Below are 15,366 nucleotides of genomic sequence, written 5' to 3' on the forward strand. Positions count from 1 at the left end.
AGCCAAACAATTAAAATTAAGATCAAAATAATGCAATATATACTGTATATTCAATAAATAGAGACATTTCAAAAACCATGTGTTAAGCTTTAGCTTATTAATCCATTAAGATGTTCACAGATCATTTATTTTTGACATTTAATACCTAATTATATAGTACATTGTTTTCTATTATATTCAGGATTCTTACATACATACAAACATTCAAAGTATATATATGTGTGTATATGCAACCGTTCTGTCTGGTTCTCGAAGCCATATATATATATGTGTTTATTGCAACCGTTCTGTCTGGTTCTCGAACCCATATATATATATGTTTATGCAACCGTTCTGTCTGGTTCTCGAAGCCTCCTTATCCTTCTGACAGCAGATCATTGACAGCAGATCATTAAACTTACTACAGTTTGACAAATATTGCAGCTGTTGGACAACATAATGCACTTTTGAGGCTTTTTTTTGGTGAGAATGTAGTTGTTTAGGTTGCAACTATGCAGTTTATTTAAGGATAGTGCCTATTTTTAATATTTATAATTTCAGAAATATAGCGCACATTGGCATCCATTAGCCTGACATTGAGCAGAGCAAAGACGGTTGGCGTTGTCCATCCACAAGATGGCGACAGAGACTGCATAATAACACTTTAGAGGAGAAAAGATCTGCGTAATTTCAAACTCCCACCAGTGCCGATATACAGCCATATCGCACAGCTACAAGTGTGATATTGCTCATATAAACTAAAATTAATTTCAGTCTTAACCTGAACCTGGTAAAGTCCAGATCGCATACATGGCTGGCCGGAGGTGCGATATGTACATCAATTATAGTAACATTTTTTATGACACTGTATAACAATAATTAATATTTTTTACAGTACTGTGACAGTTGGGTTTAGGGTTGGGGTGGAGGTAGGCCTTAAAAAATACAATTTATTGGGTAATTTAATAAATAGCATAAATAATACTTGGTACAACTACTGTTTTTACATTACTGTGACGGTTGGGTTTAGGGTTGAGGTGGGGGTAGGCGTTATTAAAATACAATAAATGGGAAATTTAATAAATAATATAAATAATTCTCTTTAACTTCCAGCCGCAACCATATCCGATTTAGCAACAACCCCTGAATCTGGCTTTAAACAACTTAAAGATGCCTTTAAAATGGAAAATAATAATAGCTACCAGTTTCCAACATTCTTTAAAACATCTTATATGGTGTTTAAAAGAAAGAAACTCTGGCTTGAAACAAGTGGAACATTAGATGGCACAGATTTTCTGTGACAAATACTTTTCTACTCACATCTATTCTCCTAACAGCCTCCTCAATAGCAGCAGAGGTAGCAGCCATTTCTTTATCCACCATATCTCCCAGCTCATCCTTGCCGACATCTATACCTTTTGGCCTTAGATCCTGGAAGTAACATACAAGCAGCGACAGCCTTGAGTAAACTAATGATTGCAATATTAGTATTTAAATAACTATTTAAATTACAAAAACCGTGTCCTACCTTGCCTATTCTAAGAATCTTCTGCACCGCTGCTTGGATGGCGGTAGGATCAGCCCCCCTTAGAGATGCTTTGGATTTAAGATTCTTAAGATACTGCAGACTCTGGGTGGCGCAACTCTTACACTGCTCAGTCAAACCTGTAGACAGACATGCGTTTCAAACTAAATTTAGGATTCATTAAGATGTTTTTAAAAATGTGTTATTAGTTCCACATGGATCAACTGTGATCCATTGCACCCCTACACACAGGCATATAATATAATATAATATAATATAATATAATATAATATAATATAATATAATATAATATAATATAATATAATATAATATAATATAATATAATATAATATAATATAATATAATATAATATAATATTAAATAATATAATATTAAATAATATAATAATAATATTATTAATAATATAATAATAATATAATATAATATTAAATAATATAATATAATATAATATTAAATAATATAATATAATATAATATAATATTAATATAATATAATATAATATAATATAATATAATATAATATAATAAATTATAATAAAATTCAATTCAATTCAATTTAATAAATATAAAATAATAAAATATAATATAATATAATATAATATAATATAATAAAATAAAATAATAAAATAAAATATGCGACAATATTATATTGCGTTTTCCACAAGGTGCGTGCATTATGAGTTTGTGCTCTTACGATCAGCATGGTCAGTAGGGGCCATGTGTGCCGTCGCACTTCCGTTGACTATTGTGTCGGCAGCAAGATGAGAAAACATAGTGAGAGCCCTAACCAGACCCCCAGCATCTGAATCAAAAACAAAGAAAACATTAAATGACATACAAGCGTAAAAAATAATTTGCAAGCATCATTAAGCGAGAAAAGAGACAGAACATACCCTTCATACTCTTCACATACTCAGAGTGGCCTGCCTGCACCTTCTCTACAGAGCCCAGCGTGGCCTCAGCCCGGCTGATGAGGTAATCTAATGACAGACAATATGTTTTATTACAATCAGACAGATGCAAATGGTTCAAATGTTATAATGAGAAATATGCAAGGGGACTTTTCATTTTAAATATGCCTGCTCAATTGCTTCCGGTGAACGGTCATGACATTATAAACTCGCCACGTTTAAGAACTGGTTTGTTTAAAATTCACTGATCTTCACTGCCTGATAGATGTACGACATAAAGTGGGGTTCATACTGGACAAGAAACTCAGTATTAAATTCTATTGTTCCGCACTATGGGCCCTTTCATACACTTGGCGCAATAAGGTGCAGGACGTTTTTGGTGCTATTTTCAGATGAGCGCAACCCTAATTTTCACATTTTGCACCACGTTGTTAAAATAGCAAATTCATTTGTGCCACTTTGTGGATTCATGGGTGTGCTGGTCTAAAAAGGAGGTGTGTTAAGGTGCATTGTTGGCACATTGCTATTTTGAGAAACTGAAATAGACGGCGCCACTAACCAAGTAAAAGCTGCGCTAAAGTCCAGCGCAGAGCGTATTAGTTATGCACCTATGCAGATCCAAAGCGCTTACAGGTTGCTTAATACACACAGGATGTACAGCAATACACAAATATCTTTACATATGAACAAACTTAAAGGATTAAAATGTTACTAAAAATATTATTTTCTACTTAAATATAATAACCACTACCTGCATGTCTTCACCTCGGAGGGCTTTTTTCAGTTTATCCATGACAATTTGCATTTGTATAATGTTTTTATTAGGAGCAGTAGTAGTATCATTTATTATATGCATATTTATATTTGTTTTAATAAAAACATGTTTAGATTTGTCCACCTGTGGGTTGTGGAGACGTCTGCATCAACATATGGAGCATAAGAACAGGACGCGTGTTTGGCTATAACTCAGTTTTCTGACCACACTTCGTTATTATTGTTCATTTATTCGTCTGCTTGAAATTAGAACTCAATTTAGAAATAGTTTTGAAACAAATCTTTCCGCTTAACAAACAAAGCTAAATATGTAGGCTAATGGAGGTCTTCAGTTGAGTGCGCACAACACTGTTTTCTCATCCACGAAAGTAAAGTAGTAAAATAAAGAGTAAAAGTAAATTAAAGAGAAAGTAAAGAGGCCGAATGGAGGAGGCTCGCGCTTTTCCTCATGCAGATTGTATGTTTAAATGTTTTCTCGCTAGTAAAATGTTCAGTTTTTCACAAAGTCCGCCATGAGAATAGCTAATGCACCATGGCGTGATGCAACTGACTCTTAACGGGAGCGGGAGATTCTGATTGGTTTAATGCATGTTATGCTCAAAACACACCCATAACTCATTAAGAGAACAGGAACAACCCTGTTAGACCATGCGGCGGGCGCAGAGCGTATTTTGTGCCTAGATCGTTAAAATTGAGCCCTATGTCTCGTAAAATATGGAACTTCATTTTACCACAATATTTTCAATGGAGACTTTTCACATTTCTGGGTTTCTCAGTAGTGAAAGTTGCCATAGTTGGGTAAACTCCCAGCAGGCACAGGACATCAACATGACGTCATATTGACATTGTACCCCAAAGTCGTGGGACGTTGCATTTTGGGTGGAAATGAAAATCGGGTTGACGTCAGAACTTAACGTCAGTGTTCAATGTCGAACAGATGGTGGATTTTGGTCACTTTACAATGCAACCTAAAAACAACCAAATATCAACATCTAATGATGTTACAGCTTGACTTTGTGTGGATGTTGCCACAATGACGTCTATCAGACGTTGGATTTTGGTTGCCATACCTGACAAATAATTGTCAGTATTTGACGTCAATATGACGTTGTTTAAGATGTTTACTTGACTTTTGATTTTGGTCACTTTTTACAACATAACCTGAAAACAACCAAATATCAACTTCATTTGATTTCATTATTGGACATCAAAATAACTTTGTCCTCAGACGCTGGCTAGACACTGAATTTTGGTCACTCGACATCACAACCTAAATCTTACCTAATATTAATGTCTTATGACCTTGTGTGCCTGTTGGGCTTAAAGTGCAGTGAAAGAGTACAACAACACAATTGTTTTGCATTCCTTTATGCTCAAATAATAAAAGAAAAACTCAACGGTAGTGTTGTCAAGACTTTCAGAACAAAGAAAAAGCCAGAAAGTGAACAATGTCAAATATACTGTCCCACCCATATAAACACTGCATTAGAAACGGTAATTAGTTTTTTACCGATGATATAATACAGGTACAGTTTTATAAATGTACATACATAACTTTTTTAAAAATCTGAAAATTAAAAACTTTCAAGGATTTATAATGCTGATGACCGTTAAATGCATCATAACCGAAATTGATTTTCTGCACTCCTCACGGCGATTGCGCTTAAACGAGCCATTCATCTCGTTTCACGCTTGAACAGCTAAATGAATGTTTAAGTCGATTTAACTAACTATATTTTGATTAAATTACATTACAGATGCTGTAAAACCTTACGAAATTTAAAATAGTAACTTTAACTTTTCACCGAAAGTTTATTGGTGGCTGAAAAACACTTGCTGTGCATTTAGCCTATCGCAACCATATGAAACTACCTGGAGAGCTGGAACAGCTGATGTGTATGGGGTCGTCTAGTTTAGCCACAGCGTCCTGAATAATGTTCTCGGCCTCTGTGACTGTGGCCTGCAGCAGGGTGAACTGCTCATCTAACAACTTCTGCTGCAGCTGCTCTTCACGACTCAACTACAAACACAGAACACACAAGCTCACTACAGTCAGCACAGTGCTAGTCAAAGTCAAAATTATTTGCCCTCCTGTGAATTTTTTTTTCTTTTTCAAACATTTCGCAAATAATGTTTAACAGAGCAAGGAGTTTTTCACAGTATTTCCTGTAATATTTTTTCTTCTGGAGAAAGTCTTATTTGTTTTATTTCAGCTAGAATAAAAGCAGTTTTTATTTTATTAAAACAATTTAATAAATAATAATTATAATAATAATTAAATCAATATATTTGCAATATATTTTTCAGATGAAACTAAATGAAAAAAGACTTTCTCCAGATAACAAACATAATAAGAAATAATGTGAAAAAAAATGTTATCACTTGGTAAATATCAGAATGAGTAGAGAATTACTACTATTCTAGGCTACTAATTTAGCTGTAGATCTGTCAGTACCTTTTCTTTAAGTTTGCCTTGTAGTTCCTCCAGCTCTCTGATGGTCCTGTCTCGCTCCTGCTGTAGAGAAGACTCTTTCAGCTGAGACTCCTTCTTCAGCGAAGATAGCTCAGCATCTTTCTTACTCATAGACTGTGTTAGCCTTTCCTTCTCAGCCTGAAGTGCAGCCATAGAGCTGTTCATCTGCACTCCTGTCTAAAGGAAACACAGCAAAAACACATTTAAACAACATGATGGATTTTCTCACAATGCAAAGAATTAACAAAACACCTGCATTTTCTCTCAATGCAAGCAATAGCACAAAGGAAATGCATCAAAGGGACCCTAAAAAAAGCTTTTAAATATCACCTGCAACTTCACTGAGCAATAGTCACTGCACAATAAGCAAATCCCAGCCAGGTCGGTCACATTTTTGGGTCCCCTTGAAACATTTTCAGTGTGTACCAGGCTATTTGCATGTGTTGTGAGAAAATTTAGGCATTGTCTTAATTTCCTTGCGTTGTACCTAGCATATTGTTTTAATGTGTTTGCGTTGTGAGGATTTACAACACCTATGCTGTCAAACAGATGAGGATCATTTCTTAATTTGCTGATGTGTTTTGTAATTGCATGTGTTTTCTTTAATTGCAGTACGTTAAGCTCTCTCGGCCACCATACATTCTTCGGGAACTGCACTTATATATGAAGTCTATTCGGAAAGCTACTCTATAGTTAACTGTCTACATAAAGTTAAACAATCCAGATAAGTTTGTTAACATGGAAGAAATACCATACCATCTCAGAGGTCTGCAATGAACTCCTGACTTTTTGGATCTCTGCAGCCTTGGCTTCAAGCTCCCTCCTCAGCTTATCCATTTCAAACTTCTGTTCGTCATACTAAAGCAACAAGAACATGTGTTACAATCAGAACAAGTGTTAAAACCGTCTTTGAGGGAGGATTCAGTTCAGATGAATGAAGACACACTTTACCTTCATGTCTGATTCTTGTTTGACTCGGTCTACCTCGAAGGCTAACTGTTGCTTAGTTCGTTCAATTTCCTCTTGAGTCTGCTGCGTGGCCGACAGCATCTTTACCGTGTCTGCACTCTAGAAAAGATAAACATTTACATATACCATTGTACATGAGGCAATTCTAGGGTGCATTGATCGCCAACCTGATTTCACCAAGTAAGACATGTTCCTGAATTAACATCTGTGTTGATCCTGGAAAAACATTCCAATCAGCCAATCAGAATTAAGGCATACGTTTAGCGTTTATGTTAAGTTTAGGCTTACGGTTAGATTAAGCACTTCTACATGATTGTTATCCAACTATTATTCCCCTTTGATTTTGGGAATAATTTACAGTTATGATTGGGTTTAGAGGTAGGGAATAGGTATTGATTATATTTTCCAACAAAAATGATGTTCCAGGATCAACATAGATGTTAACCCAGGATCGCTTCGTACTTGGCAAAATCATGATGTGTGTGCATTTATACAGTATGTTAAACTTACTTGATATTTTAATAATCGCAGCCAAAAAAATCAATTACAAGACACTGTTACTTCCTGAATCCTCAACAACCCAAGAATGGCTAGAGATAGTATACAATATTTATCATTCATTCATTTTCTTTTTGGCTAAGTCCCTTTATTAATCCAGGGTCACCACAGCAGAATGAACCGCCAACTTATCCAGCACATGTTTTATGCAGCGGATGCCCTTCCAGCGGCAACCCATCTCTGGGAAACATCCATACACACTCATACACTATGGACAATTTAGCCTACCCTATTCACCTGTACTGCATGTCTTTGGACAGTGGGGGAAACCGGAGCACCTGGTGGAAACCCACGCCAACACATGGAGAACATGCAAACTCAACACAGAAACGCCAACTGATCCAACCGAGGCTCGAACCAGCAACCTTCTTGCTCTGAGGCGACAGCACTACCTACTGTACCACTGCGTCGCCCTACAATATTTATGTGATGGAAAAAATTACGTCCTCCCCTGACTTCAAATTAATTTAATTATTGTGTTCTGTTACTTTATAGTGTGTAAAAAAAAAAGAAAAATGTTTAGCAATGGGAAATGTACACTCTCTTACGTGGAATCATTGTACTGTATTTATTGCTACTACAAATGAAAAATTTCAGATACAGTATGTTATTTATTTATTTATTACATATTTATTGCCACATCAGCAACTTATGGCTATTTCGTGGCCAAATGGATATACATTAAACTATTACATGATAAAAACAAATTCGTATTATATAAAAAATAAATAAATAAATTACTTAGACAAATATATAAAATATAAATAGATAAAATTTACAAAAAAATTATTCAAAGTTAAATATGGTTTTTCAGTTCTATTTTTGATAAAAAATGTAAAACTCTTCCTGGTAGTACGTTTTTAAAAATGTCGATCAAAGTGCTCTCCTTATAAAAATCCTGTCTAACGGAATTTAAACTTCTACATTCCAACAAAATATGTTTGATGGTGAGAGCAGTCTGGCAGATATTACATTTAGGTGATTCTTCGTTATTTAATAAATATGAATGTGTCAACCTAGAATGTCCAATTCGACATCTGGTGTAGACCGTCTGATCATGCCTGGTTTCGAAATTATAATTTGCTAAATGTCTTTCAGATACAGTATGTTAAATTGTTCTATATAGATCAGTGTTTCCTCTAGGATTTTTTCCAGCTGTGGCGGCAGGCCTTTTACACAATCAACCAACTAATGTACCTATTTCAATTTGGCGTAATTTCTTTGCTTGCCAATTTCGTGCCAATTTCATCTGTTCGTGCACAAAACTTCTTGCACGCCCCCTCAAATATACGCTGCTCAAGTGCAGATTTTCTTGTGCGCTCTCAAATAAACGCTGTAATTTAGTGCGTTTATGTAATGAGTGTGTATGGATTTTAACTCTATGGCACCTTTAACACAGCCTTATACCAATGAAGTTATTCATATTTCTATTTAAAAAATCAAGTTATTAAAAAATCTACACATGCATTCTTTGTCATACCTTTCGAAGGAGTTCAGCGTGGTTGGCAACCAGTTCGGCATGTTTTTCTTTCAGTTTATTATAACGCAGTTCTGTTGCTTGGGCTCGTTCTAAATGAGAAAGTCATTAGTATCAGATGCCACACTTTTGATTCATTATTAATCTACTGTATGTGCGTATACATGTACAAACTCACTTTCTGTCTCCACAAAGTTGGTCTGCATGCTCTCATGTTCAGTGTTGCGGCGATGGGTGGCCTCCAGCTCCATGCGCAGCTGCTCATTCTCCACAAGGGTGCGCTGTTTCTGCATACGCTGTTCCTCCAGTTCCGCCTCAAGACTATTGATCTGTGCCTTCAGCTGCGTGATATATCGCTGAGCCTGAAATTACACCAGAGGTTAAACAGTGGAACAAGTGTGCGTCTTTACAGAAAATAATTATGTTAATGTTAATCATACAATTAACATCTTCAATTTACAGGCCAAGAGGGCCGTATTTAAACCGCATTCAATGTGAAGGGCCACAAATTAGCAAATTGCATCTAAGACTGTATTGGCAGTTTTGCTGATTTAGAAATGCAGTTATTATCTTACTTATAATCCTGTTCATTACTATGCTTTTTAACTAAATTAAGCTCTTTAATACAGCATATGAGACATTTCTCTTTGAAATTGCCCTTTTCTTTGACACCATCATTAGTTAATATACTGTACAGTAAGCAGTAGCCTACGACAGATCTCGAATATTGTTGAGCCATGACCATATTTGAACTTTATTTTAATATTTAACAATTGGACATATTACTGGACATAGGGCTGTAATGCAAAGTTACTATTATACTTATTATTATTATTGCTGTTATGAGTACTTACTGTTATATCAGAACTATTAACTTTACTCCCCTAGCTATGTACCAATTAATGACATCTGAAAAAATGATTTCTCTAATTACATGAAAAGACATTTCTGTTCTCTCTCAGTCATGAGAGAATTGTCAAACAAATCAAAAATGAAAACATGGCTCACTATCTATTCCAGAGTATAAAAGATGGTTTAAAGTGAATTAATTGTTCATGACTGACCCAGAATTGATGCTGTGTGAACTACAGCAGTTCAGTGTGTCACACTAAATAAAACAGCATCAAACACACTTTATTGCTGGTATTTTGCATTAAATCTAACAGGATTTGAAAGCTGGGTTAGTTACTTATATGGTTACTTTCAATCAATTAATCAATTAAAAAAGTTTAGATATAAACTACAAATCTACATGTCTACATTAAAGGATTGTGTTGTGGTCTGAAAAATATATAATAATTTTTACTGTATGTGCCTTTCCAGAGGCTTTGTGACCTTTTAGTCTCCAATATTAGTCCTTTTAGAAGGTCTCTTTTTTTCTTTACCTCCATCTATTTATTTTCTACTTATTTATTTATTTATTTATTTATTTATTTATTTATTTATTTATTTATTTATTATAAGGATTTATTTAATATAAGGATTATTGTAACTTTTATTTTATTTAATTATTATTTTGCTCCTTAAAATGTTGTATTTATTTTGTAAATGATTAGTTAACCTGTTTGCTATTATTGTTTATGATTTGCTTTTGTAGTATCAGGATTATAACCCATGGCACATTCTTTGTAAAACTTCCCTCTAATTATATCTCTGAAAGCACACGGTATGTTCATCCTGATAACTTTAAATGAACGTCAAAAAAGAGAAAAGAAATAAACTGCAGCCTCCAATCAGCAAACCAAAATTACTGGTATGAACACAGATAGGGTTACCATTTTAAAATTAAGATATCAACGCATGTTCGTCTGAAGACTGTACTCTAATAGAAGACATTCAAATACTTAAGACAGTGTCTCACCTCTCCTTTGATTTTCTCAAGCTCAGCTTGAAGCAATTCGATTTCACGTTTCAACCGTTCGATTTGGAGGTCTCTGTGTTACAGAAGCACAAAGTACAGTGAAAATACAAAAAGGTTACTTCTATAAATCGTGTATAATATACAGTTTAAACCACAACTTTGGAAAATGTCAGGGGTATGACCTAGGTTTTACAATATTAAGGTGGTTTAGGAAGGCGTGCACTGTGTCCTCATAATTCAAATTATTTAAATGTCACAATTAATAGCATTAGTAGTCTGCACTGATCAGGGCGTCAGACATTTTATTTGGTGTCTCAATCACAGAAACATTCGCACCCTTAAAAGCCACACAGCACTTCGTGAACATCAGGGTGCATTGATGCTCACTATGCACCCTTAATGGATGTTCTGAAGCGTGAATTATGAATCATGTGAACCAAATCATCTAACATAACAAACAAGAGATTTTTATATAGCATTTTTTATATAACATTTTTTCTATTTATAATTTTTTTTATGAACAAACATATCTAGACAGGTTAAGAACAATCTATCAAACATTAATACTTGTTTAATGGTTGAAATGTTGCTGGTATGTGAAACAGTAGTTCTGCTGTTGTTTATAAATTCCAGTTTTGATAATGTACAATGAGGACGTTCTCATGTAACACTCTGTGACATGTGTGGTGTGACTGTGTCCCAATGTTGGGTGAACCAAGGTCATCACGGTCATTATCAGTGCTTGAATTCATGTACACAACCTACTGATGAATGACCTCGGGAGCTATGGTGCTGATTGAGACGCAGGTCTGTTTTGCCACAAGTGTGTTCCTGAGACGGTTGGGTTTAGAGGTAGCGGTGAGGTAGGCCAATTAATAAGCAATTTTTTTTCAGTAGAAAACACTATAGAAAATACATTACGCTTCTAGAGAGTCCTCAAAAACCACCAAAACCAACATCTGTGTGTATGTGTGTGAGCATATGGTATGACCATCAAGAATGACCTACCTATCATCAAATCCATCTTTAGGTGGTCCAAATGCCTGATCAAATATATCACTCTAAAAAAAAAAACAGAACATATTTAAGAAGTGGCATATATAAGAGCCTAAATATTTTGAGAAAGAAAGCTTTCATTTGCTGTAAAGCCCCAACCTGTGATGTTGCACTTAAATGCTTTGTGACAACACAATGAAGCAGCTTAAGTGCTCTTACAACCATTTTATACTCAACATTTTACAATACATACAGTGCTCAGCATAAATCAGTACACCGCCTTTTGAAAATGAATATTTTACCCATTTTTTAGTGAATATAGGCAGTCATTTTTGGTGCCTTTAAACTAAGTTATTGACACGATGCTCAATTGGTACTAATGGGCCCAGAAAATATCCCCCACACCATTACACCACCACCACCAGCCTGAACTGCTGATACAAGGCAGGATGGATCCATGCTTTCATGCTGTTGACGCCAAATTCTGACCCTACCATCCGAATGTCGCAGCAGAAACCAAAACTCATCAGACCAGGCAACGTTTTTCCAATCTTCTATTGTCCAATTTTGGTGAGCCTGTGTGAATTGTAGCCTCAGTTTCCTGTGCTTAGCTGACAGGAGTGGCATCCGGTGTGATCTTCTGCTGCTGTAGCCCATCCGCCTCAAGGTTGGACGTTTTGTGTGTTCAGAGAGGCTCTTCTACAGACCTCGGTTGTAACAAGTGCTTATTTGAGTTACTGTTGCTTGCTATCAGCTCGAGCCAGTCTGGCTCTCACTGGATATTTTCTTTTTTTTTAAAGACCATTCTCTATAAACCCTAGAGATGGTTGTGCATGAAAATCCTAGTAGATCAGTAGTTTCGGAAATACTCAGACCAGCCCGTCTGGCACCATCAACCATGCCTTGTTCAAAGTTACTTAAATCACCTTCCTTCCCCATTCTGCTGCTCGGTTTGAACTGCGGCAGATCTTCTTGACCATGTCTACATGCCTAAATGCATTGAGCTGCTGCCATGTGATTGGCTAATTTGAAATTTACAATAACGAGCAGTTGGGCAGGTGCACCTAATGAAGTGGCCGTTGAGTGTATATTTTTGTAATCCTTTAGAAAATATGAATTTAAAAGAGATCTGTGAGGGGTGAACTCATTTATGCAGACCGCTGTACATCATCATGCTAATTGCTTTAGGTACCTGTAGTGGCTGAGAGGCTGCAGTTGGCAGTGCTTCGCTAACGTCTATCAAAGGCTCGGGTTCATCCTCCTCCTGCTCCTCAAGCTCCTCTTCATCTGGGATGACCACCATGGGTTTCACATGCTCAGCCAGGGCAGAGGCTCGAAGGAAGTTGGGTGGAGACTTTAAAAAAAGGGATTTGAAAATACAGTTGAAGTCAGAATTATTAGCCCTCCTGAATTATTAGCCCTCCTGTATTTTATTTCCGCAATTTCTGCTTAACAGAAAGAAGATTTTTTTTCAACACATTTCTAACCATAATAGTTTTAATAACTCATTTCTGGTTTATTTTATCTTTGCCACGATGACAGTACATAATATTTGACTAGATATTTTTCAAGATACTAGTATTCAGCTTAAAGTGACATTTAAAGGTGTAACTAGGTTAATTAGGCAAGTCATTGTATAACCATAGTTTGTTCTGTAGACAATCAATAAAATTGCTGAAGGGGGCTAATAATATTGACCTTAAAATAATTTTAAAAATATTTTAAACTCCTTTTATTCTAGCCGAAATAAAACAAATAAGACTTTCTCCAGAAGAAAAAAATATATAGGAAATACTGTGAAAAATTCCTTGCTCTGTTAAACATCATTTGGGAAATATTTGAAGAAGAAAAACCACGAGAGGGAGGCTAATAATTTTGACTTTAACTGTACAAATTCAGAAAAATGCTGATGATAAAATATAAATAGAATTCAAAGATTTTCTTACATCAGGCAGTCTCGGTATCTGGATGAGTCTCTTGAAGTACAACATGTCTCGTGCTTTATTGAGGAATGTTTTGAGACTACAAAAAACAACATCACAATGATCATTAGGAGATATGGCAATTGGTTCAAACAATTGATACTAAAGGTCCCGTGAAATTAAAATAATTTTTTGGATGGTAGTAGGGCTGTGTGATTTGGGGGAAATATCTAATTATGATTTTTTTTACAGATATTGCGATTGGGATTTGATTTGTGATTTAATTTTGTAGTCAAGCTTCAACTCAATAATCTTTAAGCCATGGCAACAATTCTGTGCCAGTTCTTAAAAATTACCCGTTTTTATATATATATATATATATACACTGTATATTTATTTATTTTTTTATTACAGACTTCAACAGAGTGTCCAAATCTTGATGTTTCTGTGGGTCTCGTCTATCAAATCGGAGCTTTATTTTGTATTTTCTATTGGATTCAAGTCAGGTGATTGGCTTGGCCATTCTACAGAACTTGACAGTTTCCTTAGCTGTGCTTTTGATCATTGTCTTGCTGAAATGTCCACCCTGGTTTCATCTTCATCATTCTGCTAATGTAGATGTTGGACTGAAGCAGTTAATATTCATTTACAATGACGAAGGGTTGACGGATGTTGAAGGACTACAAAGAGATTTCAGCTGCTGTCTGGGCTTTCACTGCCTCTCATGTGTTCAATACTTTTCCCCTGTGTCATTTCACTTTATTACATATAACTTCATTTGTTAACTAATTAGATTAGTTTTCTTTGCATATATGGATTTCCTTGGTTGTTACCAACATCCGGTAAAATATCAGCACCTTTAGAAATATGTATTCTGAGAAAAATGTTGACTTGTTCAATACTTATTTACCCCACTGTAAATTTGTATGATTAAAATCATTTCTGTATGGTAAATACAGTACAGCTGCACACACACACACACACACACACACACACACACAAAAATCACAAATTATTGAATGTACCTGTGGAACTGATCATGGAAGCGTTCACGGTGTCCTTGGAGTGTGTCTGCTGGTAAACCTGTGAGCAAAAACAAATATATTAAAATATTAAATAAACCTAAAAAAACTAAAATAAACCTATTTAATTATTTAGTTAAGTCTAATTAGAGTGCAATTTCATAATTAAACATCCAATGAAGAGCTTTGTAAAGTGCATTTTTATTCAATGTTTGCCGTAATCTGAATTGAAACATGAAAATGGGGCGGGGCATAAAAACAGCCAATAGTCTTTAGTTAGCACAGCTCTGCCAGTGAGAGCAGTTGAGCTCAAGCACATCAAATGAAAAACAAATGATGTCATGTCAGATACTAGAGAGCATCCAGACAAAAACCAGCAGACTGAGGAACAGCATTTTCTTCTGAACTGCCTCCTTTTTAAACTCTGCCCCCCACTGATTCTTTTGTCCCCTCATACACCCCCACATTCTCCACATAACTTATACTACCCATAATCACTGCACTAATTAACATTTGCACATTTAAAAATTGCACATATTCATCGCACTAAATTGCACTGATTCATTCAATTCATCTTGAATTGTACATACCCACTGCACATATACATTTGTAATTATGTACATATTAATCTGCACACTTCTGATTATTAATAGCAATCTGTACATACAGTTGAAGTCAGAATTATTAGCCCCCCTTTCAAATTTCTTTATATATATATATATATATATATATATATATATATATATATATATATATATATATATATATATATATATATATTTCCCAAATGATGTTTAACAGAGCAAGTAAATGTTTACAGTATGTCTGATAATATTTTTTCCTTTTAAATTTTTTAAAAGCCATTTAAAGGTCAGAATT

At 35.1% G+C, this 15,366-nt stretch overlaps 1 protein-coding gene across 1 annotated transcript in view; it reads right to left on the minus strand.

Moving 5' to 3' along the window:
* The window catches only part of hip1rb (huntingtin interacting protein 1 related b), a 67,912-nt gene that overhangs the window by 12,217 nt on the left and 40,329 nt on the right, over positions 1-15,366 (minus strand). The window contains exons 9-23 of the mRNA XM_056458762.1: positions 14,491-14,548; positions 13,490-13,565; positions 12,736-12,897; positions 11,556-11,608; positions 10,548-10,620; positions 8,865-9,048; positions 8,690-8,778; positions 6,634-6,750; positions 6,439-6,540; positions 5,665-5,859; positions 5,082-5,229; positions 2,418-2,504; positions 2,219-2,326; positions 1,508-1,644; positions 1,300-1,410 (exon numbers count right to left, since the gene is read on the minus strand). Of these exons, the coding sequence (XP_056314737.1) occupies positions 1,300-1,410; positions 1,508-1,644; positions 2,219-2,326; positions 2,418-2,504; positions 5,082-5,229; positions 5,665-5,859; positions 6,439-6,540; positions 6,634-6,750; positions 8,690-8,778; positions 8,865-9,048; positions 10,548-10,620; positions 11,556-11,608; positions 12,736-12,897; positions 13,490-13,565; positions 14,491-14,548 (1,700 nt within the window). The remainder of the gene's footprint in view (positions 1-1,299; positions 1,411-1,507; positions 1,645-2,218; positions 2,327-2,417; positions 2,505-5,081; positions 5,230-5,664; positions 5,860-6,438; positions 6,541-6,633; positions 6,751-8,689; positions 8,779-8,864; positions 9,049-10,547; positions 10,621-11,555; positions 11,609-12,735; positions 12,898-13,489; positions 13,566-14,490; positions 14,549-15,366) is intronic.

This window comes from Danio aesculapii, chromosome 5, assembly GCF_903798145.1.
Source record: "Danio aesculapii chromosome 5, fDanAes4.1, whole genome shotgun sequence".
Classification (NCBI taxonomy): Eukaryota; Metazoa; Chordata; class Actinopteri; order Cypriniformes; family Danionidae; genus Danio; species Danio aesculapii.